The sequence below is a fragment of the Manduca sexta genome, chromosome 8 (genome assembly GCF_014839805.1).
Source record: "Manduca sexta isolate Smith_Timp_Sample1 chromosome 8, JHU_Msex_v1.0, whole genome shotgun sequence".
Lineage (NCBI taxonomy): Eukaryota > Metazoa > Arthropoda > Insecta > Lepidoptera > Sphingidae > Manduca > Manduca sexta.
In genome coordinates, this window is record NC_051122.1 from 11,115,417 (window position 1) to 11,142,965 (window position 27,549).

At 35.8% G+C, this 27,549-nt stretch overlaps 1 protein-coding gene across 1 annotated transcript; it reads left to right on the top strand.

The window, feature by feature from the left end:
• The first annotated feature begins 229 nt into the window (after nt 1-229).
• LOC115440881 (organic cation transporter protein-like) lies at nt 230-27,455 on the top strand. The gene is made up of 6 exons (XM_030165380.2): nt 230-640; nt 18,326-18,539; nt 21,913-22,168; nt 22,605-23,246; nt 25,625-25,806; nt 26,382-27,455. Exons 1-6 carry the CDS (start codon nt 477-479, stop codon nt 26,544-26,546), a joined length of 1,623 nt encoding a protein of 540 aa, XP_030021240.2. The 5' UTR covers nt 230-476; the 3' UTR covers nt 26,547-27,455.
• The last annotated feature ends 94 nt before the right edge of the window (nt 27,456-27,549 follow it).

Genomic DNA, 27,549 nt, shown 5'->3' on the forward strand with positions numbered 1-27,549 from the left:
GTTATCAATGTGGACGATTTACTCATTCGTTATGAAAAGTTATTAGAAGTTTCTCCTCGCGGCATATCATTAGCGACAGCTTTTATTGACGACTCTTCTACGGTATGTCCGTCTCTTTCACTCCTGTAGTCTAAAATGCGCGAAAGTTATCCCCATCTCGCTCGCAAAAACCGGCAAATCGACCGCGGTACGCCAAACGCCGTTTCACTTTAGCCGGGTTATATTATTTATTTTTATAAAGCATACGTGTGTAGTGCGTTGTGACAGAGTGTAGTGCTATATGCGGCTACACTCCTTAATTTTTAATTTTTTTTTCAATTAAAAATGCAAACGTGACATTTTTTAAATACGCATGCGTGCGTAACTGTCAAAAACGTCTTCAGGACGTCAGCTGGCTATCGTAATTTTGCCCGTAGTTACATTATTTATAAATTAATCCGTGAAGTGTTCTAGTGAAGACTGAATTATAAGTAAAAATGTCTAAGGAAACGCCTCTTGTGGGCCTAGATGCTATACTGAAGCAGCTGGGACCCTTCGGAAGGTACAATGTGCTCAACTACATGATGCTGCTATTTCCATGCTTCTTAGCTGGGATGTACGGCTCTGTCTTCGTGTTTGAGGCTTCGGATATTAATTACAGGTACGTGTAGAAATATCTTGTGTCCTTGAAAAATCAACTTTAATACCTTTAGAATAACTCGAACAGTATATGCAAATAATATAAATATTTAAATGATATGTATATATACAGGTTAATAAATACACGGAATTGATTTTAAAACCGGTGTATGCCAAGATTTCTGTCAGGTTTGTTTAGTTTTTGTTGCTAAAACCCGGCATACGCATCGCGCATGCGTTAGAGTTGTCAAAAAATAGGACAGCGCGCAAACGACACTGCTACGTTTTGGAGCATTTACGTGTTTTTAAGGGTTACATTTACTCATTGAGCATTTATATAAGATTCTGACTTATTTAATTTTTAACAATTTTTTCACAAATTACTGGCGACTGCGACCGCGTAAAATGATTTGCCGGAACGATTGTAATAATATCAAAATAATAAAAATCATTCAGATACAATCATTCATGTATTACAAATAATTTTACAAATTTGATCTCTTTGTACTATTAGTATCAATTAACCATGTTTTTACTTTATCCTATTTACTGTCCTATTTATTTGTGGTGTGATAAAAAAAAAATTTAATGGCATTCGATGTTGTGATCTATAATAAAAAGTATTTTGTCTACTAAAAAATTACCTACTTAGTATTCAAGTTTCACAGACTCTACTTACAACTTCTCTTCCTAGAAATACATACTACGTAGTACGTTATAACAATAAGTTCACAACGACGTTATATTTTTTTTTTTTTTTATAATCCCTTCCTTCCCTCTAATTCTATGATTGAGTTTTTTTTTTTACGATCACGTCAAGCTTACTCCGCTGCACCTGATGGTGAGTGGGTCCAATAGAATGTCGACTGACGATAGATGATGGCAGTCGACACAATTATGCCGGCCTGTTGGAACCGGATATACACAGGCTGATACCGAAACGCGACACTTAGGTGGGCCACTATGGCGGGTTTTAACATCTTGGGTACGGTGGTCGCTTTCCAGGCGGATATAAAATATATTCTACCACCAACAAAATGTTGATTTGTACATATCATAAGCAGTGGCTTATCAATAGTTTTCCCCCTGACTTAAATACTCGCCGAGTACAGACTAATAGTAACGAACACGAGTGTGTAAACAACTTATTCGGGTAATCGTTAATCATAATCCATAAGCATATTCGGCACGAATTATTCGCCAAATCATTGGGGGAAGTCTTCGTCAATATTCTGTAAGGTTGTATAAAAAATATTAATTATATTAGATCCTATATTAATGGGAATAAGGAGTCTAATTAATATTACGCTGGCAACACTATTGGGAGGCAATGGAGAAGCAACCGGCCGAATGAATATGGAAGCTGGCTGGTAACGAATAGGAATGAAGTCTGGATATGGCAGGCGTGAGTGGATGGCCTGGATATCTGTAGTTACTGGTTAACGGTTATTGGTTAATTAAATGATTGTATGGTTAACTTGTGGTTGAAATTATAATTCTGGAATGCTGTACAATTTTTGTATTTCGGAAATACCTTATAAATCTATATTTAATCTTCAAATACGATGCATCGACAATATCAATAAGCTTTTATAAAACATCGTCAATATTCAAATACGATACAACAGTTACAAGACTATTGGTAATATAGATAAATATTATTCACAATAGTAATACGTGTTGAACTATGAACAATATTCATAGTACATTGTTTGTCAAACATCACGCATGCAGCTAACGCGTGATATAAACTAAGAAACCCGTTGATGGCAATACAATTATTCAATATTTCAATAATATTATAGATATTTATATGGATGGCAAAAGAATTATTCTATAGTTTAATAATATTATATATATACTAGCTTTTGCTATCGGCTTTGCCCGCGTGAAGGAGTTTTCCCGATTATATTTTTTATCCGACTTGATATGTATCTTTATATTATAACTAACTTACACAAAATTATTGTAAATTATAGCCTATCTGTTATTCTGATGTATAACCAATATTACTGTAAAGTTTCATTCAAAACCGTTCAGAAGTTTCTTCGTGAAAGAGGAACAAACATACATACATCCATCCTCACCAACTTTCACATTTATAATATTAGTAGGATGTAGGTACGTATGTGGTCTAGTCACTAGACTCCTGTGGCAAATGGTGAAATTTTCTGGAAGGGACCCGACATAACACATAAGTACTAATATGCATAAAACAATCTCCAGATCTTTGGAATGATAATAAGATATAAATAGATTATGAATGGGAAGCCGGCAGGAATCGGGTATATTATGGACCCTTCGCCACTGCTAGACTCCTAGTGCATTTCAATTGCGGACCAAAGGTGCTCAGTTCGATTCTTAAATAAAAAAAAAAAAATAATAATATAATAATATTAGCCCTGTATATATATACTTGCCCACTGCTGAGCACGGGCCTCCTCTACTACTGAGAGGGATTAGGCCTTAGTCCACCACGCTGGCCTAGTGCGAATTGGTCAACTTCACACACCTTCGAAATTCCTATAGAGAACTTCTCAGATGTGCAGGTTTCCTCACGATGTTTTCCTTCACCGTTAAAGCGAACGATAAATTCACAAAGAATACACACATGATAATGATTTCTTATGTTTACGCGAATGTTAGACATTGAAATTAAACTAATTTTCGGATTCTATCGCGGTGCTAGTATTTTATTTTCTCCCGACGTTTCGAAGACTTTGCAGCCTTCATGGTCACGGGGGGGGACTGAGGTGTTGTTCATCCGTAAAGTCAAAGTTACAATATCTACCTACATTTTACAATTATACAACTTTTTTAAATTTTTTTAAATTTTAGCTGTTGGTAGTCCGATCTACGCAGAATGAGCTCACAGTGTCTTGAAGTCTGGCAGCCGGTCTTTTGGGTTCCGATTTAATTAAATGTAGAACTGGATCCCAGGCTTGTGCAAGCTTCCAACCATCTTCCCTATTGAAATTAGGATGTTTTTTAATTTCAATAGCCTCGCGAATCATCCTAGGCAGGAATCGGTGTTCTTTGGCGAGGATTTGTGGCTTGTCTAGTCGCAGATAATGATTGGCGCCTCCCTCAGAGTGTTCAGCGACTGCAGACTTCGTCGAGCGTCGGTGTTTCACGTCAGCTATATGTTCTTTTACGCGGGTCCCTATATTTCTTTTTGTTTGCCCGATATATTTCGATAGTCTTCGAAACGTCGGGAGAAAATAAAATACTAGCACCGCGATAGAATCCGAAAATTAGTTTAATTTCAATGTCTAACATTCGCGTAAACATAAGAAATCATTATGCAAACCAGTACGGACTGGAACTTGCCAATAAAATACGCCGGTTGGAGAATTTAAAAACCAAGCGCGCAAGATTCTGCACATCATTGAATTTCTTGAAGAGATGTCGTGACCACAATCTCATCCCTACGTGTGTCAAGCTATCACCTAAGAAATACATACGAGGGAGCGCTAAAATTCTTAACCAGGCGAGTACAAAACTGTTACGAGCTACCATACACGAAACACGATCCGACCTCCAGTACATAAATAATTGTGTTGAGATTATATCCAATGAATTGAAGACAGAGTTATCAGCATTTGATTTTAAAAATTGCATCGAGACCTTAAATAAGCGCGAAACCTCAAAATATAATGAATGCAAAAATAAACATATAATAAAATACAACAAATTACTATCAAAATTAAATGTCGATAATCTTAAAAACACCGAGTGTAGGAATGGAACGTGCGCGACCATAGATAAGATACACTCCCGCGCAAACCATGGACAACGCGCAGTAATAAATCTGTCAAAACAAACATTGGACGAAAACACAATTCAGGTTTTATCGAAAGGCTTAAATTTTGCTGTTACTCCACGAAGGATACCGTATGAAGACATTATTTGCAATGTTGAGAATAGTTTCTTCAAAAATAACTTGAAACAGGAAGATTCGGAGGCGATACGCCAAGACATTTCGTCAATTTTGCGTCAAAAGAAAGTGCCGAAACCAAATCTTCCAAAACACGAATATATCGCTTTAAAGAACTTGCGATCGATGAAGGACCTTACCATTCTCCGTGCAGATAAAGGAAATGCGACAGTAGTAATGGATACGTCAGACTACAATAATAAAATGGAACAACTTTTATCGGATGTAAGTACGTATAAAATAGTCAAATCAGACCCGACTACTAAAGTATTAAAGGCTACTAGCTCTTTAATAAAAGATTACTCCGATAAGTTAAATCTTGACGTAAACTTGCTCGTTCCTTCGTGTGCAAAACCGCCTAAACTGTATGGGTTGCCGAAAATACACAAATTAAATGCTCCGCTACGTCCCATAGTGAGTCAAATCGACACACCAACCTACAGATTGGCTCAGCACGTAGCAAAAGTGCTTTCACCACTTAGAGGAAACACTAGAGCGTCTGTGAAGGATTCATACCAATTTGTCAGCGATATTAAAGACCTAAAATTAGCTGACAATGAAACTATGGTCAGTTTTGATGTCCAGTCTCTCTTTACGAGCTTACCAGTACAAGATTGCATCAGAATTGTATCTAAGAAGTTAGCAGAGAATAACATTCCTGTGGAATATGCAGAACTACTCCAACATTGCCTTACATCTGGCTATATGTTGTGGAATAATCAGTTCTATGTACAAGTTGGGGGTAGCGATGGGCTCCCCTGTATCTCCGGTAGTCGCCGATATATTTATGGAGGACTTCGAGGAGACAGCCCTGAGTACAGCCCCGGTCACTCCAAGGTTTTATAAACGGTACGTAGACGATACTTTCACAATTTTACCATCTGATAAAGTAACTGCATTTTTAAATCACCTTAACTCCATCAACAATAAAATCCAATTTACTATGGAGTTAGAACACAATAAATCTCTTGCTTTCTTAGATGTTTTAATCATCCGTAATCCTAATCAGACCTTAAGTCATACTGTATATCGGAAACAGACCCATACTGATAAATATCTGAACGGTGAATCTCATCACCACCCAAAACAGTTAGCTACCGTGGGCAAATCTTTGTTTCAGAGAGCACAAGGAATCTGTGACGAGAAACACCTGGCCGCTGAGCTGCAACATGTCAAGCAAGTACTGCGAGACAACAAGCTCCAAATTCCACGCCGCCGTCACAGAAACCGAGTGAAACCAGCCACAGTTGAACGTGTTCCGGTTGTATTACCATATGTAAGAGGAGTCACCGACAAGATTGGCTACATCCTGAAGCGTGCTTCCATAAAAACTTATTTTAAGCCGCCTAAGAAGATTAGTCAATTTTTACCACCTGTCAAGTGTCACATACCTCTACAAGAACCGGGAGTATACAAAATAGATTGCAACTGTGGCCTCTCTTATATCGGGCAAACAAAAAGAAATATAGGGACCCGCGTAAAAGAACATATAGCTGACGTGAAACACCGACGCTCGACGAAGTCTGCAGTCGCTGAACACTCTGAGGGAGGCGCCAATCATTATCTGCGACTAGACAAGCCACAAATCCTCGCCAAAGAACACCGATTCCTGCCTAGGATGATTCGCGAGGCTATTGAAATAAAAAACATCCTAATTTCAATAGGGAAGATGGTTGGAAGCTTGCACAAGCCTGGGATCCAGTTCTACATTTAATTAAATCGGAACCCAAAAGACCGGCTGCCAGACTTCAAGACACTGTGAGCTCATTCTGCGTAGATCGGACTACCAACAGCTAAAATTTAAAAAAATTTAAAAAAAGTTGTATAATTGTAAAATGTAGGTAGATATTGTAACTTTGACTTTACGGATGAACAACACCTCAGTCCCCCCCGTGACCATGAAGGCTGCAAAGTCTTCGAAACGTCGGGAGAAAATAAAATACTAGCACCGCGATAGAATCCGAAAATTAGTTTAATTTCAATACACACATGATTTTAGAGAAAAGTCAGAGGTGTGTGCCCTTAGGATTTGAACCTGCGGAGATTTGTTTTGGCAGTCCGTTCCACATCCAACTAGGCTATCGCCGCTATTCTCATTTTATATGGCTTGTATTATGAAGACGTGTAACACATGACGCGGCAAAATATGGGTAAACTATAATTAAATATGTCTCTGCCTAATTTTTCTAGGAATAGCATGCTTTTATATATTACTAGCTTTAACTCGCAGCCTCGACTGCGTTATAGTTTTTCCAGGATAAAAGTCCCGCTATAATTTATTCCCGGGATATAAAATAGCCCATGTCCTTCATAAGGTCTTAAACTATCTTCATACCAAATTTTATCGATTTTTTTGAGTTTATTGCATTCGACATACAGACACGGCGGGAGATTTTGTTTTATAATATGTAAGGATTATGTTATGCCAATTTATTTTATTTCAAAAAATCCAGACACAATTGTTACAATTTTTCATAAATACTTAGTCTGGCCATAAATACTGTTACACTTAATTATAAAAAAATATTACATTTGAATTTCGAATCTGTCATTTTTATACGATTGTTCATTGTGTTTTCTCATTTTGGCGCCAATACATTGTAAAATATTTTGCGATATTAAAATGGTGTGGGGTGATAAAGAGAACCGAATCGCTGTGATAGCATTACACAAAGTAGGTATGGAGCCAAATGCAATTTTTAAAACTCTCCATACACTTGGTATTAGTAAAATGTTTGTGTACCGGGCTATTAATAGGTACAATGAGACCTCCTCTGTTTGTGACAGAAAAAGATCTGGCCGTCCACGTAGTGTTCGTACGAAAAAGGTGGTCAAAGCAGTAAGGGAAAGAATTCGAAGAAATCCTGTCCGAAAGCAAAAGATTTTATCTCGGGAAATGAAGATAGCACCTAGAACCATGTCGCGTATTTTAAAAGATGACTTAGGACTTGCAGCCTATAAGAGACGCACTGGCCATTTCTTAACTGATAATTTAAAGAAGAATAGGGTGGTAAAATCGAAACAACTACTGAAGCGGTACGCAAAGGGAGGTCACAGAAAAATTTTGTTTACGGATGAGAAAATTTTTACAATTGAGCAACATTTTAACAAACAAAATGACCGTATTTATGCTCAAAGCTCTAAGGAAGCTTCCCAATTAGTCGACAGAGTGCAACGTGGACATTATCCGACTTCAGTGATGGTTTGGTGGGGTGTTAGCTATGAAGGAGTGACTGAGCCATATTTTTGTGAAAAAGGTATCAAAACATCGGCACAAGTGTATCAAGATACCATTCTTGAGAAGGTAGTTAAGCCCCTTAACATCACCATGTTCAATAACCAAGTATGGTCCTTCCAGCAAGACTCGGCGCCGGGTCATAAAGCTCGGTCCACGCAGTCTTGGTTGGAATCGAACGTTTCGGACTTCATCAGAGCTGAAGACTGGCCGTCGTCTAGTCCCGATCTTAATCCGCTGGATTATGATTTGTGGTCAGTTTTAGAGAGTACAGCTTGCTCTAAACGCCATGATAATTTGAGTCCCTAAAACAATCTATACGATTGGCAGTGAAGAATTTTCCCATGGAAAGAGTGCGTGCTTCTATTGATAACTGGCCTCATCGTTTAAAGGACTGTATTGCAGCCAATGGAGACCACTTCGAATAAGCTTTTTATATTTTTAATTGTTTTATATTTATGTATTAAACTGACACACTGTAAAAGTAATAAATGTTATTTGCAGTTAACAATTTTCTTTTTTCTTTATTACAATATTTATGGCAAGACTAGGTATAATAATGAATTCTTAAACCATGTAGTGGCTGTTAAGCATGGTCGCTTTTACTAAAATATCCATTTTCAACCAAACTAATTTTAAAATGAACTATTTCTTTTTTAACAAAAGTAATTTATTTTTATTCTCGCCTTTGAAATTTCCAACCCAATGTCCATCGGGACGTTGGTAACGTTCTGAATCCAACTTGCGTCCTACGGTTGAAGGTGATTCTATTTATAAAATCTATTTGTTTTGACTACATTTAGAGCTGGATTTTATAGGGCATTAAGTTTTTCATTATTTACCAGATAGTCAATCTTTCTTTAAAGTACGTCAGGAAGCGTCTGACGACCTATGAGGTGCGGGTAGGTGACCAAATAAAATGCGTGTTCTAAAGTAAAAATTAATTATATTATTATACTAGCTGACCCGACAGACGATGTCCTGTCAGCTATGAATTTGCAGCGAGCATTCTGTCAATCGCTGAAATTAACTTTTCTTAAATTTTCTAACGTTCCGCTTAACTTCCTTAGTTTTTTCTTTCATAAGATCCTTCTCCTGACAATAACAAACACAACAAAAAAAACAGTTAAATCGGTCCAGCCGTTCACGCGTGCTGGCGTGACCAAGGGAAAAAGGGATTCATTTTTATATATATAGATTAAGAAATTTTCATTATTTACCAGATAGTGAATCTCTCTTTAAGGTACGTCAGGACGACCTATGCGGAATGGTCATGGCGGACTCGCCGGCCTTTCTAACCCACATATCATGTAATGCTTTCTGGGTCGCGTCCCTACCAATTTTATGCCGGCATACTCACTAACATCTCCAATAGCATGCTTCTGCGCAAGTGAAACGTTTCCAGATTCCAGATTGAGAATGCTTCCGAATTCACCGGACTCAAGGATATTGTACACTGTGTTTCACACGTTGAAACTTAACGTCTAATGTCTAAGGGTGACGACCGTGTTTTGAAATTCAAAATTCATGTGCTGTGCTAACTGTTCATGGGCATAAGGTCGCTTATCATTCGGCGAGAAAGAAATGCACGATACCATCTTGTAGTCGCCGGTGTTTATAATCAAACACAATCTACTTAGTTTTGACAAACATTTAATCTAGAATTGCAAGTCCTTTAATGTTGTGTTCGAGGTATTAGCCTCGAGAATACAAACACAGCTGTATATGTTAGTACGCGAAGCAGGGGCTTATGCAAATTATTACATCTAGAATTACAGTGCATAGAAATACATCTAACAGAGATGGCTTAGTGTAAGTGCATTGGCCAATGAGGTCGCGAGTTTGAATTCATTAATGACCGACTAACCACCATTTTTAATTAACGAACCCAATCGATTTTTTCGATCTATCTAAAAACAGACCAATCAGAACAAAGGATATTGACATGCTTACAAATGAGTTATTTTGATTGGTTCTTCCTCAGAATCGGGTTGAAGATTGAGATTGGGATCGTTTATTGAAATTGCTATAAATCGTTATCCAAATTTAAATTCCATAAATATACTAATTATAATAAATAATTTCCGCGGTTAATACAAACATAAGACCGCATATCTTACTTTTCGATCACGAAGTATATTTTATATAAATAATAGCACGTTTGTAATGAAGAAAAACTTGGCATAAACATATAAAAATTCTCCAACTTGAAGATTTGACATCCAAATGCCCACCTTCGATATTAAATCTGCCTCTACAAACTCTGTATAAAGTTAATTTTGCTAGTGGTAAGGTATATTTTATATTCGCCCGGATAGCGACCACCGTACACGAGGAGTTAAAACCCGTAATAGTGGCCCACGTAAGTGTGTCGCGTTCCGAGATCAGCCTGTGTATATCCAGTTCCAACAGGCCGGCATAATTGTGTCGACAGCTGAAGGGTAATCATCTCTCGTCAGTCGACATTCTATTGGACCCCACTCCACTTACCATCAGGGGCAGTGAAGTCACATTGCCATGCCGTGCATAATAAAAAAGTTCAAACACTTAAAACGGCTTTCTTATTCTAAGACTTATTCTACAAAGTTGGTCCACATTACTACACTACGTGATACTATGCTGAAGATATTTATTGTCCAATTACAGACTGGCGTCCCTTGTCCACATTTAATGTACCCTTAATAGGGTTATTGATCAGTTCTTTCAACTTGTCTGGTTACTCGTAAATTAATTGTTCTTATCACGGCATTGTTTAACTCTCGTATGCCGTCACGTCATATATTGATAAAGATATATACATTGTTTCGATTGTATTAGTATTGTTCGCAGCGATAGAATCATGTCGTTATACTATGGTTTGTGTATGAGCATATGGTGGGGAATAGTTATATAAATAATTTTTATCTACTTCCTATATTACTTATATAAATGTGCATGTCAGTGGATATGTTTGGATGTTTGTTAGAAGTAAATGCAGAAATAGCTGAATGGATTTGGATGAAAATTGGCACCCAGATAAATCATATGCGGGAATAATGTATAGGCTTTTATATCGGTAACAGATCTCTGTTTCACAATCTTAGTATCTTCGTGGAATGTGTGCTATTCTTGGTTTGATACCGTTTAGCAAACCCCAAAATAGTAATTAATTACAATGCTTCTTGAAAACCTTGTTACCATCGCAATGGTTCTTTTTTATGTTACCCCACAGATAATACAAGGGGAAACCTGCACATGGGGTATTGGAATCCCCCAGCTCAGCGACTGCAGGGCTCTGGAGGAAAGTTGGGATATCTGGGAAAGGAAGGGGGCAGGAGAAGTAACTTTCTTAGGATGGGAGGGAGAAAGCCAGGAAATGTTCGCGAGCTCTCATAGGCCTTAATGTGAATTCAGCATACGGTATACACTGTGTGCCTAGAGCGCATGTATTCGATGTGAAGACTTGCAATTATTCTTGAAAATCCCAAGGGTTTCTTTCGGTCTTTCTCTTGTATTTAATATGGGCCATAGAATGAAAACTAAGCGAAGTTAGATCAGCTTAGGTCGCATAGCAGGATATTTTTTATACTCGTATGCCGACCGCAAATTATTTACACATCATGAGCAATTTTCTCAGCCATGAGAGCTAAAATAAACTGACTAAAATAAAATCTAAAATAACTGTTTAATGAAGCCTACGATACCGCATTTTTATGAGATTATTTAAGAAACTTGCATTATATTTTATCTAATAAAAATCTATCGAATTGAGAACCGCCTCCTTTTTTTAAAGTTGGTAAAAATGACTACACGGACCTTAATTACACTGCTAACAAACACCTCCTTTTCTCAAGATATTAATTAGTCAATGTGATATATAAATAAAAATATTGAATAAATATTATATCTGTAAACAATCGATCATTTATCAGCGAGCGGTATTTACTTTATGTGAGATAGTTACTTTGTGTACGAGTATAACGTAATTGTCGAGTATGAAGGAAAATTTTCCTTACCTGCAATAAGAATCCTTTATACAGGAAAGTCATTCTTCAGTCTTCATCGATGTCATTGTGGATATTGGCCCGAATTGGTCAAAAGTTTTGAGGTAACAAACATAAAAAAAATACAGTCGAATTGACAACTTTCTCCTTTTTTTTGAAGTTAGTTAAAAAAGTTAACAAATATGTACGAAAATGAGCTACATATCCCTATTTTTAATGTCTCATAGTGATTAGAAACCAAATTCAAAGTTGGGGTTGTTGTTCTTTCTTTTAATGAAGTTCTTTCGTTTACCATCAAGGCAGTAGCGGAATCATTTCATTCGATCGTTTAAAATATACATCTTCTCAAATCCTTTTTCCTTCACGTAATTAGTGTCAACCATCGATATATATGTACTACGTACTACATTAAGCGTTCCGAACATTCACTTTGTTCAACTGAATTGAACTGATATCCATTCAAATTGACTTTAGTATGGTCAATATTGACAGCTTGTGGTTGTGTACGGAGTGACGCTCATTATATAAGAACTCGAGTCTAAGTGGAAACCTGGATTTGAATAAAAAATATTAATCAAATAAATAAAATTAGTTGTTCAAGTGAATAAACGCAACAATAGTCACGTTTTGGTTGCCATTTTAGTTCAGATTTTGAACAAATAGTTTATATGGACGTTCGTGTCTATAGAATATACGTCAATGGTGTCAACAATCAACAAATGTCACTAGTCACAAGTCTCTCCTTCTACACATCTGGTCTCAAATCAACATACATTTTCTTCGCTTATCCCAACTTCTCCCTAGACTGGTATCATACAAACATCTTCGCTAATCAACGTCACGTCTTCAAATCAACTATTCCTCAAAATCTCGCGTCACATAATTGAAAGGCGCTGTGTCTGGCGTGCGCCACATTTGGCCCCACTATGCACACATTTACATATATTTGCATGGCCCAACGTCACTCGGATGGTACGGAATTGTTGCTAGTGGTGATTCTGTATTTTGAATTTCGGCGCATATGTCCCGTGATGCGTCTTGCATTCGTATTTGGCTATTTTGAATATCCGTATTGAGTGTTGTTTGTGCTGTTTCATATAAATCCTTCAGAAACATACCGCCTGTATCTCAGGGGGCAGGCAGAGGTGCAACCAGGGCACCCAAATATGACCATTTTATCTGAGAAATATCTTCCGCCCCATGATGTGATGAAGGACAGGCCTGTCGCTATATCTGGCACAAATATCAGGCTTTGGGCTGATACTAAACAGAAAAACCAAATATTATTTTGTGATTTTAACTACTTAATAATAATACTTCTTGGTTGGATATTATAGCGTTTGTTTCATCTTTATGTATGTAAATGCTCTTTTATTCTAGTCACCTAAATCTCAAATATATGTTCATTTGCTCTGTATTTTGCACATTCGTATTCTCAATTCTTATAATAATATTTTCATAGCTGACTCGCTTTTAACTAATTTTTGAAGTCAATCATAAGAGTGGTAAAACGGTTTTGCAAATGATTTACACAACTGCATCACTGGGCTCCAAATGTGTGACGCGATAGGGCGATATCTAACCGTACTAACATATTGTTTTTTAATGATTTCTTATATTTACCCGAATTTTAGATATTAAAAATTTCTTTTTTTAATGTAGATGTTGATTTGACCACCACCTCAATCTCCCCGTGACCTTAAGGGCTGGAAATCTTCGAAACGTTAAGAGAAAATTATAATATAAATATCGAGATAAAATCCGACAAATAGTTTTATTTCAATATTGGGTGTATTTTTTTTTCTCTTCTCATTCTAGATAAGACTTAAGACTTATATCGTTTTTATAAGTACGCGCCTGTTCCACACCATCCTCAATCTAAAGAAATATTTGTAGATCTTATAAAAAATACTCAATATGATCTGTTCAGCTGCCTTCTTATCATACGATAAACAAGATTATGCATATCATATTTAATATATTCTTATCTAAATAAGTATCTATGTACTCCAAAGGAATAGGTATCTGCCTATAATATCAGTTAGTTTTCACGTGTCATCGGATCGTGTGAAGTTTATCTTGGTCCATTTCTAGAATTTATCTCTTCATCTAGTCAAAGACATTTTTTATGCATAGCACGTATATCTTCTACTTTTCGAACGTGACGGTGGCAAAACTGTGGTAAAAATGATACGGCCAAACAAAATAAATTGGAATTGGATTGGAAAATGTATCTTAGGAATTACTGTATTTTTGAACCATATCGTGAAATCTGGAAATTGTATAAATGCAATAAAATGAATTGATATTATTATACTAGTCGATCAAATAATAGCTAAAGTTTCAGTTGTCATTACCGAAGTCCATGAACACCGACGATGCCTAAGGAAAATCTATTGACTTTTGTAAAAGATGAAAGAAGGTATTTAACCTACTTTAGGTAAAATTTCGAGTTCATATGATAATACTTTTACGTTACAAAATACACAAATCAAAATAGAAGATCGTAAAGTTAACTTACCAAACAACACCAAACAGTGTTCATTCTCTTTAATGAGTTTTAATTTTTTTTAATTATTCTAGAGTTGAGCCACTTCGAAAAACTAACGAATAATATTATATTTATTTTCTACGATATTTAATGCTCAACATTAAGTCTTGTAATATCCAATTATGAAACTAAATACGTTCTTAAAACTGACACCATAAGGCTTACATATTCCAGGCGTTACAAATAGACAAGTCTGTTGTACCTTTACTGAATCTCACACACGAGAGACTTAACAAGTAATAGGAGAACCACTACTGAATTTCAGCGCATGACGAAATCCCGAAATTTCGTACAGTATTATCAATTGATCTCCGATACGCGTATACTATTGTCTAAAGTGAAGTGCGCTCTATTCAATAGTGCTTTGAAACTTGAAGCGTAATAAAGCTCCCACATTTGGCCTCCGCGGTGGTGCATTCATAATCAGTTCACTCTGTGTGAATACCATTTGTTTTACATTTAAATTAAGGGCTGCTGAGGTTGTGCGGGCTATGCATTACTAATATTAATGTTGAATCGTGAATTTTGCTTTGTAAAAAGAAATCAAATGCTGGTGGTAAGATATATTTTATATCCACCCGGGTTACGACCACCGCACAACCAAAAAACCCAGGCATAGTGGTCCACGTAAATGTGTCGCGTTCCAAAATGGGCCTGTATACATCAGGTTCCAACAAGCGTATTGGACCTCACTCCACGTACCATCAGATGCAGTGTGGTCACTTAGATGAGCACGTATAGGAAAAAATCTTCATGATAAATATTTTAAAGATTATTTTACTGTTTAGAAATTAAACTGCATCTACTTTTTTATGGTCACTAATGTGAAAATTGATTCTGTATTCTGAGATTAAAGATATCGATTTTTTTTTTGTTTTAATTTCTTATAAAGAAATTCTATTTATTTTTCCAATTGATAAACCAAAAAAAATTAACGAATTACTTATATCAAATCATTCTTTAACAAATATGTACAATTCGTTCGCCTTTAACTCCCCTTTTTTGATATTTTGTAATATAATTAATGGTAAGGAAGTATTTTTGTATAATAAGACGCAACGTGCGAAGTGATCTGAAAAATGATAGTTTACTATCAGACGATCATTAATTACTCACAAATTATACGTATTTTATATCCCAAATTATTGTGGGTTATGTTATAAGGTTTAGCGGGTTTCTTTTTCAATTATATTATATTATTTTTCGTGGATTCTTACATTCTATCGTAGTAAATAATATTAGTAACGAGTGAAGTTCTTTTTTATTTTTAAAATTAAGTCTTTCAACGTAACGTTAATTTACAAATTTGATTAATAAAGTGTGACTTTAAAAAACTTTAACATTTATAATTAATTATATTTGATGCAAATTTGAGAATAACCGAGTTATAATTTTTTTTTATTTATATAGTTAAGTTTGCGTTTAAATCTAGACCAATTAAGATTGTAGATTTGCACACTATAAGTCATTTCAATGGAAGAACCGCCTATTCTCCGCAACCAGGCATTTAGAAGACAATAGAATATAAAGAGGTTCTTTCAAATAAAACCTTTGCATAATAGAAAAAAATAGAATACAATGTGAGTCGTCAGGTTTACGGCATCCCTGATCTAGTGGCAGCATTCATGAGCTGTCTATAGCCTAGTAGGTACTAGGATCCATACCCTATAAGAACTAATTTAAATCTCTGACTATTCTAATAGGTCCTGTACATGAATACGTATTGGGTCAAAAGTACTCGTACCTTATAAATCTATCAGTTTATTCACTTTACCTTTGCTTGGATTTAATATAGTTTATTAATTTAACTGTAAAGGTGGTTAATATTTAAATAATATGAGAATTAATCCCCAATACAGCTGGATAACTCCGAACGCCATCTTTGGTCCCTTGAGCCGGATTCCCAAGATGCTATCACGAGCAGCCGGCCTAACCCACGCGCAATCAATCATGGCCGCCCATCAGACTGATATTAATTATATCGCGTTACGCGTAACGTTCGCCCGATTGTATCATTGACACACTTATTTATACGCCATTTATCAACACCGCGGTGGGCGCCAATTGAGTACCCTGTTATCGGATTTTGAGCGTGGGTTTTTGGAGTTCAATTGTTTTTGTATCAATTATTGTTGTCGTCACAGATGTCATTTATGTAATATAAAGTTGGTTATTTTGAGATTGTTTCTTTACAGAAACTGTCTAGATACCAAAATTATTCGAATGATAAATTTAATTTACAAATGAACACTATATATCAAATTAGGAAACCATAGGTAATATTATGTTTTCACTAAAGCATACAAATGATTTAAGAACCAACTCACACCACGAAATAAAAAATAATAATTCGAGTTTATAAAAACAAAATTTAAAAAACAGTGTGATCTTCTTCCCAATTTATTAAGTTTACATGCTCATTAAATATCTTTTTTGATATTTTTTTATATGGTAATATCTTTAAGCTAACTTGAACCCGACACAAAAAGAATCATCAAATCAAATTTTGAGGAGTTCCTCTCTGCATCTTTGAATTCCAAGATCATCTACCAATGATATTTAAATGGGAACATTTCAAAATTATATGAAATCCATCGCAAAAACAGTAATGTAAATCGGACCATGAGAGTAAAAAAATATGCGGAACAAACAACTACAAAAAGATTACGATTATTTGAGTAGCCTTCTACGAAGTCGGTTCAAAACAAGCTGCAATGAGCGGCTATCTAGTTACTTGAAATTTCTCATTCATTGGGTAGAGCTGGCGTTTGCTTTTACGCCCTGTCAAGTGAAACTTTAGATGATCTTAGGGTTGCCTTTGACCTTCCCGGGGTCTATGCAAGTGTAGTTTAAACACTCTTATCAGCTTTCTGTGAACTGACAGCTCGTTCTAGCTGATAACTGGGAAAATATAATATAATTATAGCGATATAAGGAGGTAAAAGGGATGCAATTTGAAATACAAATAATTGAGTTATAATTAAATTTATATTCCAAATTATAATGTTAGTAGGTAGAGCTTACAAAAACATCGAAATATTATAAATAACTCGAGGTATAAATTTTAACTCAGGTTTTTCCTTGAATGATAAAGCAAGCGGGCATAATTGATACATATGTGCAAATTAAACTATTCTATTGATTATTTATATGTAAAAATTTAATAATTTAGTTACATGTTATTAAAGTACGAATAACCGATAATCAATTCAATGACTTTCATTCGAAACGATCTAAAAATCTTGACATATCTAAAGATACACTTCAAAAAATAATCTTATTTCCAAATTCCAACTAACTAGTTAACTACATATTATCACGCTTCCTCTTTTTCAAGAGTAGGCAGAGGTTTATCACAAAATATGTTTAGATAGATAGGTCCCATATATAGGGTGTGCACTTATTGTCTTTACTTATTGTAATAACATACTATATTGTATTAATATTAGCTTTCACTCGCGATTTCGCCTGCGTGATATTTCCGGAATATAATTCCCATTTTATATTTTACCGAGATATGAAATAGTCTATGTGCTTCCCGGGATCTCAAACTATTTCAATACAAAATTTCATCGAAATCCGTTTGTTTTTTTTTTGAGTCTGTCGCGTTCAGACTGACACGCATGGAGACTTCGATTTAAAATGTAAGAAAACATAAACTATATTAAAACCACCCATATATATGTACTACCTACTAGATCTGGTGTTCCGAAAATTCACTGTGTTCAACTAAATTGAACTGTCATCCATTCAAACTGATTTTAGGATGGTGTCAGTATTGATGCTTGTGGTTGTGTACGGAGGGGCGCTCATAATATAAAAACGCGAGTCTAAGTGGATGTGAATAAAAAATATAAGTAAAATTATTTGTTGTTCAAGTGAATAAATAACATAATAACAGTAACGTTTCGATTGCCATTTTAGTTCAGATATTGAACAAATAGTTTATATGGACGTTCGTGTCTATACAATATACGTCAATGATTAAAACTTTGTTACAGATGCGAAATATCAGAATGCGAGAGTTCACAAGACAGTACATGGCTGGAGCATGCAATACCTATGGAAAAAGATTCCCCTGCCAAATGCACTCGGTATGCCTTCTTGGACGATATCAGTGCAAACAGTTCGTGTCCAGCAAACATATTTAATAGAAATAGGACTGAGAAGTGTAGTTCTTATGTTTATAGCGATGAAGACTCTGCTGTTAAAGATGTGAGTATATGCAATATATATTATCATTGTTTTGAATGACGAGACGAGCTTTCCGTTCGCCTGATGGAAAGCGATACGACCGGCCATAAACAGCAGAAACACCATCCAACACCTTACGTCCTCCATGAAGTCCACTGCTGACAACAGCCTCTCCTCTCCCCCTAAAGATTTCCACACGGACTCGTCAAAAGCGGCCTGGATCCAACGTGTTATTGCGACTTCTATATAGTGTGCAATTACCGCGTTTGAACCTAAGATGTTTTTATTGTAAAACGTCATTGGTTTGAATTATATAGTTGAACGTATTACTTGAAAGATAAGTAAAGGTTCAAGACATCACACGGCTAAAATATTTTGAAGTAACGTGTGTATTCTTTGGCAAATATCGCTCGCTTTGACGATGAAGAAACGTCTAGTATGTAGCAAAAATGCCCACACCCAGCAAGAGATCAGGATATAATAAAAAAATATAAAACAACTTCACACCAGTAGATAAGTTATCAAAAGCGACGCCAATTTACAACATACGTTTCATTTTAGATACAAAACAACCCAAACATTTTAATTATCGCATAATATAAATACTCTTATCTAAAATCTGAATCTTGGCACGGACGAAACGACAAAGTATGTCAAGGGCGGAATAATTATATTCACCTAGTAATATATTTAAGAACAAAAAATCTACAATATTTTTTTTGAACAACAACCACCATAGAATGTGTAATACCCGCAATAGGAGGCCACGTATCGCGTTCCGAGATCGGCCTGTGTATATCCAGTTTCAAACTGGCCGGCAAAATTGTGTCGTTTACCGAGAGTTAATTTCACGGTAGACAACGGTTGCTGTGCCCCTGGTTGCTTTAGTCCATGGGCTGCTTACTATCAGACGGACCGCTTGCTCGTTTGCCTGCTAAGGCAATAAAAACTGGTAGGAGGTCTCTCATATGTGAGAGTCCGCCTGGGTAGGTATCACCGCAATGTTTATTTTTACCGCCAAGCAGCAGTGTGTAGTCACTGTTATGTACCGGTTTGAAGGACATTGTGGCCAGTGTATTGGCAATAATAAGACTTAACATCTCATGTCTCAGGATGGCGAGCGCAGTGGAATACCAAACAATATTGTATTATAATTCAAGGTGTATGGATAGTGTTTCTAATGTTTATGGGTGGTCGTATCACTTACCATTAGGCAAACGGCAAGATCGTCGCGTCATTTAAAGCAATAAAAAAATGATAATTGACCGATACCTCTATCTAAACCCCACTCCAGTTACCATCATCGTAGTGGCTTTGCCGTGCCTAAAGTGATATAATCCAGACTACGTATCTCATATCTCATGAACGCGCTCAACATGTGCTAATCACGCACGTTTTTACTGAAGTTATAAATAACCGAAATCACGCGACCGCTCGAACGATACTTTGCCAACGCCCGATCGCGCGATGAATACGAAAGTGCGTTTATCATACTAAACTCTATTTATAAGTGTAAATAGAGTTTAATATTAGTAGTCAGTTTGAACGTAAGCATGCTGATTATAAAAATTAAATTCCAGTATTTAAATGTTCTTCAAACCGGAACACAACAGTGAATCCACACTGCAGCTTGGCGGCTGAAATAGACATTACGGTGGTACCTACCCAGGCGGACTCTCACACATGAGAGACTTATCACTAGTAATCGGTGCATGTTCGATTTATAATTTAAATTAAGGCATAGATTTAAGAAAGGCAATCTTACTTAAATTTAGTGCTTAAGTATAATGATTTAATGATTGTGTTCTGTATTATACTTTTTGTTAAATATATGGACTGAATTCGTAACGTCACGCGTCACCACATATATCGATAAGGATATCTCGTACGTTGACCAACAGTGACATAATATTGTATCCGGTTGTGTTTAACGGACTGTCATTTGACTTCTGTTACATTTTAATAACTAATAACTAAAATAAACAAAAAAGCGGCGATAGCTTAGTTAAGAGTGAAACGGACTGCCGAGACGAGTATCCGTAGGTTCGAATCTCAAGGGTACACTTCTGACTTATTTTTTACTAGCGACCCGCCCCGGCTTCGCACGGGTGCAATGCTGATTCTAAATACACTACAGAAAAACTGTGAACGTTGTATTATATTAAAACATAGCGGCCCGCTCTGGCTTCGCACGGGTATAGCATAACAAAATAACAGTATTTCTCCACTATTTAATGGATGTTATTATACATATAAACCATCCTCTTGAATCACTCTATCTATTAAAAAAAAACGCATCAAAATCCGTTGCGTAGTTTTAAAGATTTAAGCATACAAAGGGACATAGGGACAGAGAAAGCGACTTTGTTTTATACTATGTAGTCATGTGTGTATTCCTTGTGAATTACTGCTTGATTTAGCGGTGAAGGAAAATATCGTGAGGAAAACTGCATACCTAAGTTCTCTATAGAATTTTCTATGAGAAGTCTATAAATAAGGCACTAGGCCAGCATGGTGGACTCAGGCTTAGGCCTGAAACTAAAACTAACTAAAACTGGGATTTGGATAAAAACATTAATTATATTAAGTATATGATTTATGACACAATATTAGCCTAACGTAATGCTATAACTTTGTGATAGTGCATAATATCTAATAATAGGGCATTCTTAATACCCTTATCTGTAATCATTTTTAATGTTTTTATTACCTTAACGATTGCAAGCCCATACAAATGACTTAGGTACCAAGCGCCTGCCAATAAACATTAGCAACAAACTCTAGAGCGTTGACTTGCAAAACGCATCTTGTTCGTTCATGTTTTTTTTTGTGAATCGGAGCCTGTTTGATTAAATTATTAAATATAAAATTTAAGTGGCAACACTTTTCTTGTAACACCAAGCGCCGGTGACGCTCGCCCTTCTTCCTTCTCTTCCGGTATGGCGACACATCTCGGTAAATCTGCGAATAGGATACCGAAATCCTGACTTAGCGACTGCAGGAGCCCCGAGGAAAGGTGGGAGAGGATATCTGGGGAAGGAAACCTCTTAGCAAGGGCGGAAAGAACGCCTGGAAATGTTCGCGAGCCCTCATAGGCCTCGATGTATAGTTACAACCATGAGGTATACAACCTGAACTATGTGGCTAGAGCCGCGTCAAATGTCGCCCCGTGAATGGGCATTGGGCATGCATTCGGTGTGGAAACCGAGTGCACAAAAATTGCCTCGGAGGAATGTTAGTTCATGATTATATCTCATTATAAACTGTCTGACTCCAATATTTTGTTTACTTCATTAATTTTGTTTACCCATACATGTTTTTAGATCCATTATCTGCCTGGAAATCTGTGAATGACTACTGTCTGCACAAATTATTACGTTTATCTTTGTTTTAGTTCGATTTGGGCTGTCAAAATTGGAAGAGGACTCTCATAGGCACCATACACAACTCAGGGTTGTTCCTGTCATTACCGCTGACCGGCATTATATCAGATAGATTCGGGAGAAAGCGTGCCCTCGCTATAGCATCGCTCATGAACTGTACATTTGGTTTCTTGAGGTCTTTCTCCACTACCTACATCATGATGGTGATCTTTGAGTTCCTCGAAGCTGGTTTCGGAGCTGGTGCCTACACTACTGCTTTTGTTTTAGGTAAGTATAAAAATAACAGATCAAGTAATATTGTCTTAAAGTGAAATGAAGGCAATGAACAAAAACATGATCGTATAACGCATATCTATGAATAAAATACAATAACATCTTAAACAAACCGGAATTCAAATGAACTTGTAAATTGTTGGAGCAATATTATCTTTATAAGATGTTATTCAAGAAATATTACGAACATAACAGTTGATACTTCAGATTTTTGTGAGGTTTTAAAAATATAAAGAAAAAAAGAAAAAGGTTTTATTATAATCACAAAATGGTATTATAAATATAAATTATTTTTTTACATATAATAAAATTAATGTTCCAACAACAGGCTACTTCTTCAGCTTAATGCTACTACAATACAGTTGCAGCACTAGTTTTCAATGAGAAGCCCTAATGTTGCAAATTCTTACATTCGTTTATTTCCAAACAGCCATGGAGTTAGTCGGTCCCAAGGGACGCGTCTTCGGCAACACGCTCATTAACGTCGTTTTCGTATTCGGCCTCATGACTCTCTCCGGTCTCTCCTGGATCCTTCAGAGCTGGAGAACACTCCTTAGGATCATCTATCCTCCAGCCCTCCTAGTATTCTCTTACCTCTGGATCCTCAACGAGAGTGTAAGGTGGCTACTCAGCAAAGGAAGGAACGACGAAGCCATCGAAATACTGAAAAAGGCAGCAAAAATGAACAAAGTTCAATTGTCCGAACAAGATTTCACGCCTCTATACGAAATGGAAACGACCAAAGAAAAAAAAGAAAAAGATGATGATGAAGAAAAGAAAGTGGAGCCATCTTTATTTATACAAGTTTTAAGATCAAGTATTATTAGAAAAAGACTGGTTGTATGCTCATATTTATGGATTACTTGCACTTTTGTGTACTATGGGCTGTCGATCAACTCTGTGTCGCTGGCTGGCAATAAGTATGTCAACTTCATGTTGGTGGCCTTCGTGGAGATTCCCGCTAATTTTGTCTGTTTATGCGTGCTGGACAGGTTTGGGAGGAAGAGGGTCATGATAATCATGTATATTTTGAGTGCGTGCCTTTGCATCGGACTGTCGTTTTTACCCAAAAGTAAGTTATATTTCTTTCTATTATATTTGCTTGTTATTTTAGGACAGAGATGGCGAACCTTTAATGATTAACGTGCTATTATTTATAAAAAAAATTGGGCCATGCCATTCAGGACAAGTTTTATCCGTCTGAGTGCCCCTTTTTTTTATGACCCAACTATGTTTTTTTTTAAGCTCGGTAAAGTAGCTTCACTAAACCTAATGTTTTCCTTTTAAACGAAAAGAAACCCAAAGAAAGGTGACATATAAACATATACAATATTAGTCATATTAGCCGCGTGCCCGAATTATTTTGTGACGTGCCACCACTGACACTCGCGCCATTGGTTTGTCATCTCTGTTTTAGAGTAATGTTTTAATTAGAGTGTTTGATTGTTATGAAAGAATGAAATTAAATTATTATAAACACGTCATGCGTGTCCCTGGCATGTTAATACTAAAATCTCAACGATAATATACTTAAAAAAACGTTTAAATTAAAATGATAATTTTTTTTTTCTGAAAGCGTGTACCTACACGCATACATTAGGTAGATTATTAACAAAGTTGAAATAGTCTTTTAAGCTTCAAACAAAGTAAAACAAGAGCAATAAATTTCAATAAGATTAAATTAAAATATATTAAAATGCAACATGCCATTATATATGTAAAATTATGTGAAAGTTACATTAAAATTCGTGAGCAACACGCGAGACAAAACTTTAGATTCCCAACTCAAACCATAAGTAGGAATTTTGTAAACACGCAGGGATGTATCGTGACCACCTATAGAAGGACAAAATAATTTTATAAGTTACAAATATAGCTACACTCGATCTTCGTCGTATTGATGTTAACGTAAAAATGCATATGGCATATCCAAACGACAGACTTATCACTAGAATATGTCATTCGGTTACATATCTTTGTTTTCTATTACCGAAAACGATTATAAACTAAGTACAAGCTTCTCGCATTCGGTATAATCCTTATTAATAATACTAAAGCACAATATATTATGATTTGTATAGAAAAAAAAAACAATTAATTGAATCTGACTTTCGAAGCGTTACTTTTAAAATGTTGTATAACCAATAGCTGCACAATACAAGTCTTGCTAAATATTCGAGTTCCTTACAATCACCACTAATACAAACTAATAAAGACCACTCTTAACCACTTGTTTTCCTTTAATGCATCCCTGGATAATTGTTACCTCTAACTTAAGATGTGGGATAGTAAAATGGAATATGTGTCGAAGTTTGTCTTTATAATTATATCGTGAGACAAAACATAATTCCGACCATATCTAGAGAAGGCATGTATGTAATCTTACAAACTGAATGATACGATAGTTGCCAGAATTACGCCGGCCTATTAAACTAGATTTGAGTACATTATAATATGAACTTAACATAACACAGAAGGCATGTATGTAATCTTGCAAGCGGAATGATACGTTAGTTGCCAGAAATACGCGGGCCTTCTAACTAGATTTGAATACATTATATGAAATTGACACAACGATGATTTTTTTTACAATATGTGCACGATGTCTTTTCAATCAAATACAAATTGCATCAGCTGTTTTTATACATCTGTAGGATAACGAAGATTTAATTGGTCGCATTACTCGCTTGATGGTGAACACCAGGATTCCTCGTAAACAACAGCAACGTTACCCAATATTTTGAATTATAAACTGTTGGTTTACGCGGCACAGCGCTCATCATCCTGAGAAACACCATATTCTCATATTGCTGCTTGGTGGCAAAAATAAACAGAGCCTACCCAGACGCACTGCAACTCTGCAGACAATGTTTATTGTGCCTAATCATCTAAACACTTCGACAAACTCGGCACTCTAGGCTTGTTTATTTAATCACTGTTTACCTAACAGATGGAATTAATGGAATCTACTTAAGCCGATTTGAGAGCCGCCAACGTCTGCGGAGATTTGTAAGGTTGTTGGATTCGAACAATTTTGACGTCGCCATTGGTGTAAACACTAGCTTATTTTGTAAACAGTCGACGCAGCTTTGAATAATGATTAAGAATCGGGATTGGCTGAAATAACATTCATAGGAACGATTCAACAAATCTTAAAAGTTTGTGTTCGGAGCGAATTGATTGTTAATCCAAAGTGATGTTGCCTGGGGAATTAAAATATCTAATTAACAATTTAAAACTGTCCAAATACCTTTCTTCGGAGTACTATAATTTACTTTATATACTTACTTATAACGATAATGGTTTTCTTGCGGGTGAATACGGGAGCAATATCTAGCGTACAGTTAACCAATATTAATTTAGTTGGACCAACAGCCCTAATTATTTCGACGACACATTTTATAACTGTAATATTTTTGAATTTGTCTTACCTTGCAATTTCTTCATCAGATCAAATGTGGTTGTCGCTGATCATCTACCTTTCTGGAAAGTTCTCGATCACAGTCGCTTACAGTTCAGTATACATCTACGTTTCTGAGGTGTTTCCGACCAAGGTCAGGCAGTCGCTGCTGGCCATTTGCTCGTCTACTGGTAGGATTGGATCCACTCTTGCACCGCTTACACCTCTTTTGGTGAGTACCTTGATTTTTACTGTAGTTGAGATGTCTGCGAAAGGAGATTGCAGATTGTATACTGCATCAAGTTTTTTTGGAAATTGACAGTAGTTTGGGTGATATAAATTAAATTCGTAAGCCTCCTCACATCCTGATTAATAGACTTGAATTTTCTTATCAGATGTCATATCTGTGTGTACGAGTATACCATATTATTATGTATAGGTATCTGCCATATTAATTTTCTATCACATTCGCCTGTTTAAATATGTAATATTTTCATTTGACTTATATTTATGTTGGACATGTAATCCAGAAAAATTAAGATAACCAGTCGACAATATACGTCTTCTTTGTTAACAATTACATTTTACGTTGCGCGCTGTCATTTTTAAATGATTAAATGTTAATAATGATGAATAAATTAAATTGTCTCCTACTTCTTAATATCTTTATTGGGACATAGCAAAGTGTATCCACTGGACCTGATGGTAAAGTGGAGTGCTGTTGATAAATGATTGACAGAGGTTATTATCCGTCGCAACAATGAATGGCATCTTCGAAATAGTATTTCACAACACTATTATTTACAGGCATTGTACTATGATAACCTGCCAGCGATATTCTTCGGCACCCTCGCTGTGATAGCTGGTATGCTGGTCTTTACCTTACCAGAGACTATTAACGTACAATTACCTGATACCATTGAGGAGGCTGAGCGGTTATCGAGAGCGAGAAGCGAGAAGAACTTAGCTTAATGTGATATTAAATTCGAATTTTGTATTTCGTTGACTTTTGACTCAATGACTGCAAAAACATCACCACGTGCAGGTAATGAAGCTTGTATCTATGAGTTTATTATAAAAGAATTCAGAAATTTTGTTTTTTTTTTCTTTATTTGCAGTTGATGAGTTTTTACAAGCCGACGAATTAATATTAATGTGATTGTTTGTGTCATATAGTCTACCAAAATGTACAAATGAAATGTGCTCTTCAGTTCTAGAGAATAGACTTGTGTTTTGGGTAAAAAATCATGATTAAACAAGTTAATGTTCATTTGCAGCCTTGTTCAATAAACGATCCCAATCTCAATCTCCAGTCCGATTCCGAGAACGAACCAATCAAAATTACTCATTTGCAAGCATGTCAAGAATAATTTGTTCTGATTGGTCCATTTTTGAGATAGATCGAAAAACCGATTGGGATCGTTTATTGAAAATGGCGGTTATAAACCCACTATGTAAACAGAAAAGATGACTCTTAAAAACTTCATTTGTGATATAAAATGCATAGGTAATATAATATAGCAATAATGCTTTTAAATGCCAACAATTTTATAATACATATTTGTATAAAATTAATTGTAAAGCAAATAAAAAACAACAGATTGTTATTTCTTACGTGTACGTTTTTAAGCAGTTTTTATATAAAAAAAATGTTAATTTTTAATGCTTTGCCGCCATTTTTTGATATTTGTAAGCGCTTTCGACGTATCAATTTTTATAACATTCCACGCTCATTAAGTGACCAGTATCATATTTTTAATTTTGATACATTTTTTGAAAAATATTTTCTGATGCCACGTACAAACTGACGATTTCGCCTTAGTAACAATTATTATCGAAATGGTTATATTTATTGAAAATAAAATCACTATGGAAAAGAAATATGCCTTATTATTAAACAAAATATGATATTTCGAAGCATTTTAAATAATGCCTATACTTGTAACGTTACCAATGTATTCTAAGTCAATAATAT

Coding starts and splice junctions, on each gene's coding strand:
- LOC115440881 (XM_030165380.2), top strand. CDS start 477: ATGTCTAAGGAAACGCCTCTTGTGGGCCTAGATGCTATACTGAAGCAG. Junction 22,169..22,604: donor CACTACTGCTTTTGTTTTAG/GTAAGTATAAAA, acceptor ATTTCCAAACAG/CCATGGAGTTAGTCGGTCCC. Junction 23,247..25,624: donor ACTGTCGTTTTTACCCAAAA/GTAAGTTATATT, acceptor TTTCTTCATCAG/ATCAAATGTGGTTGTCGCTG.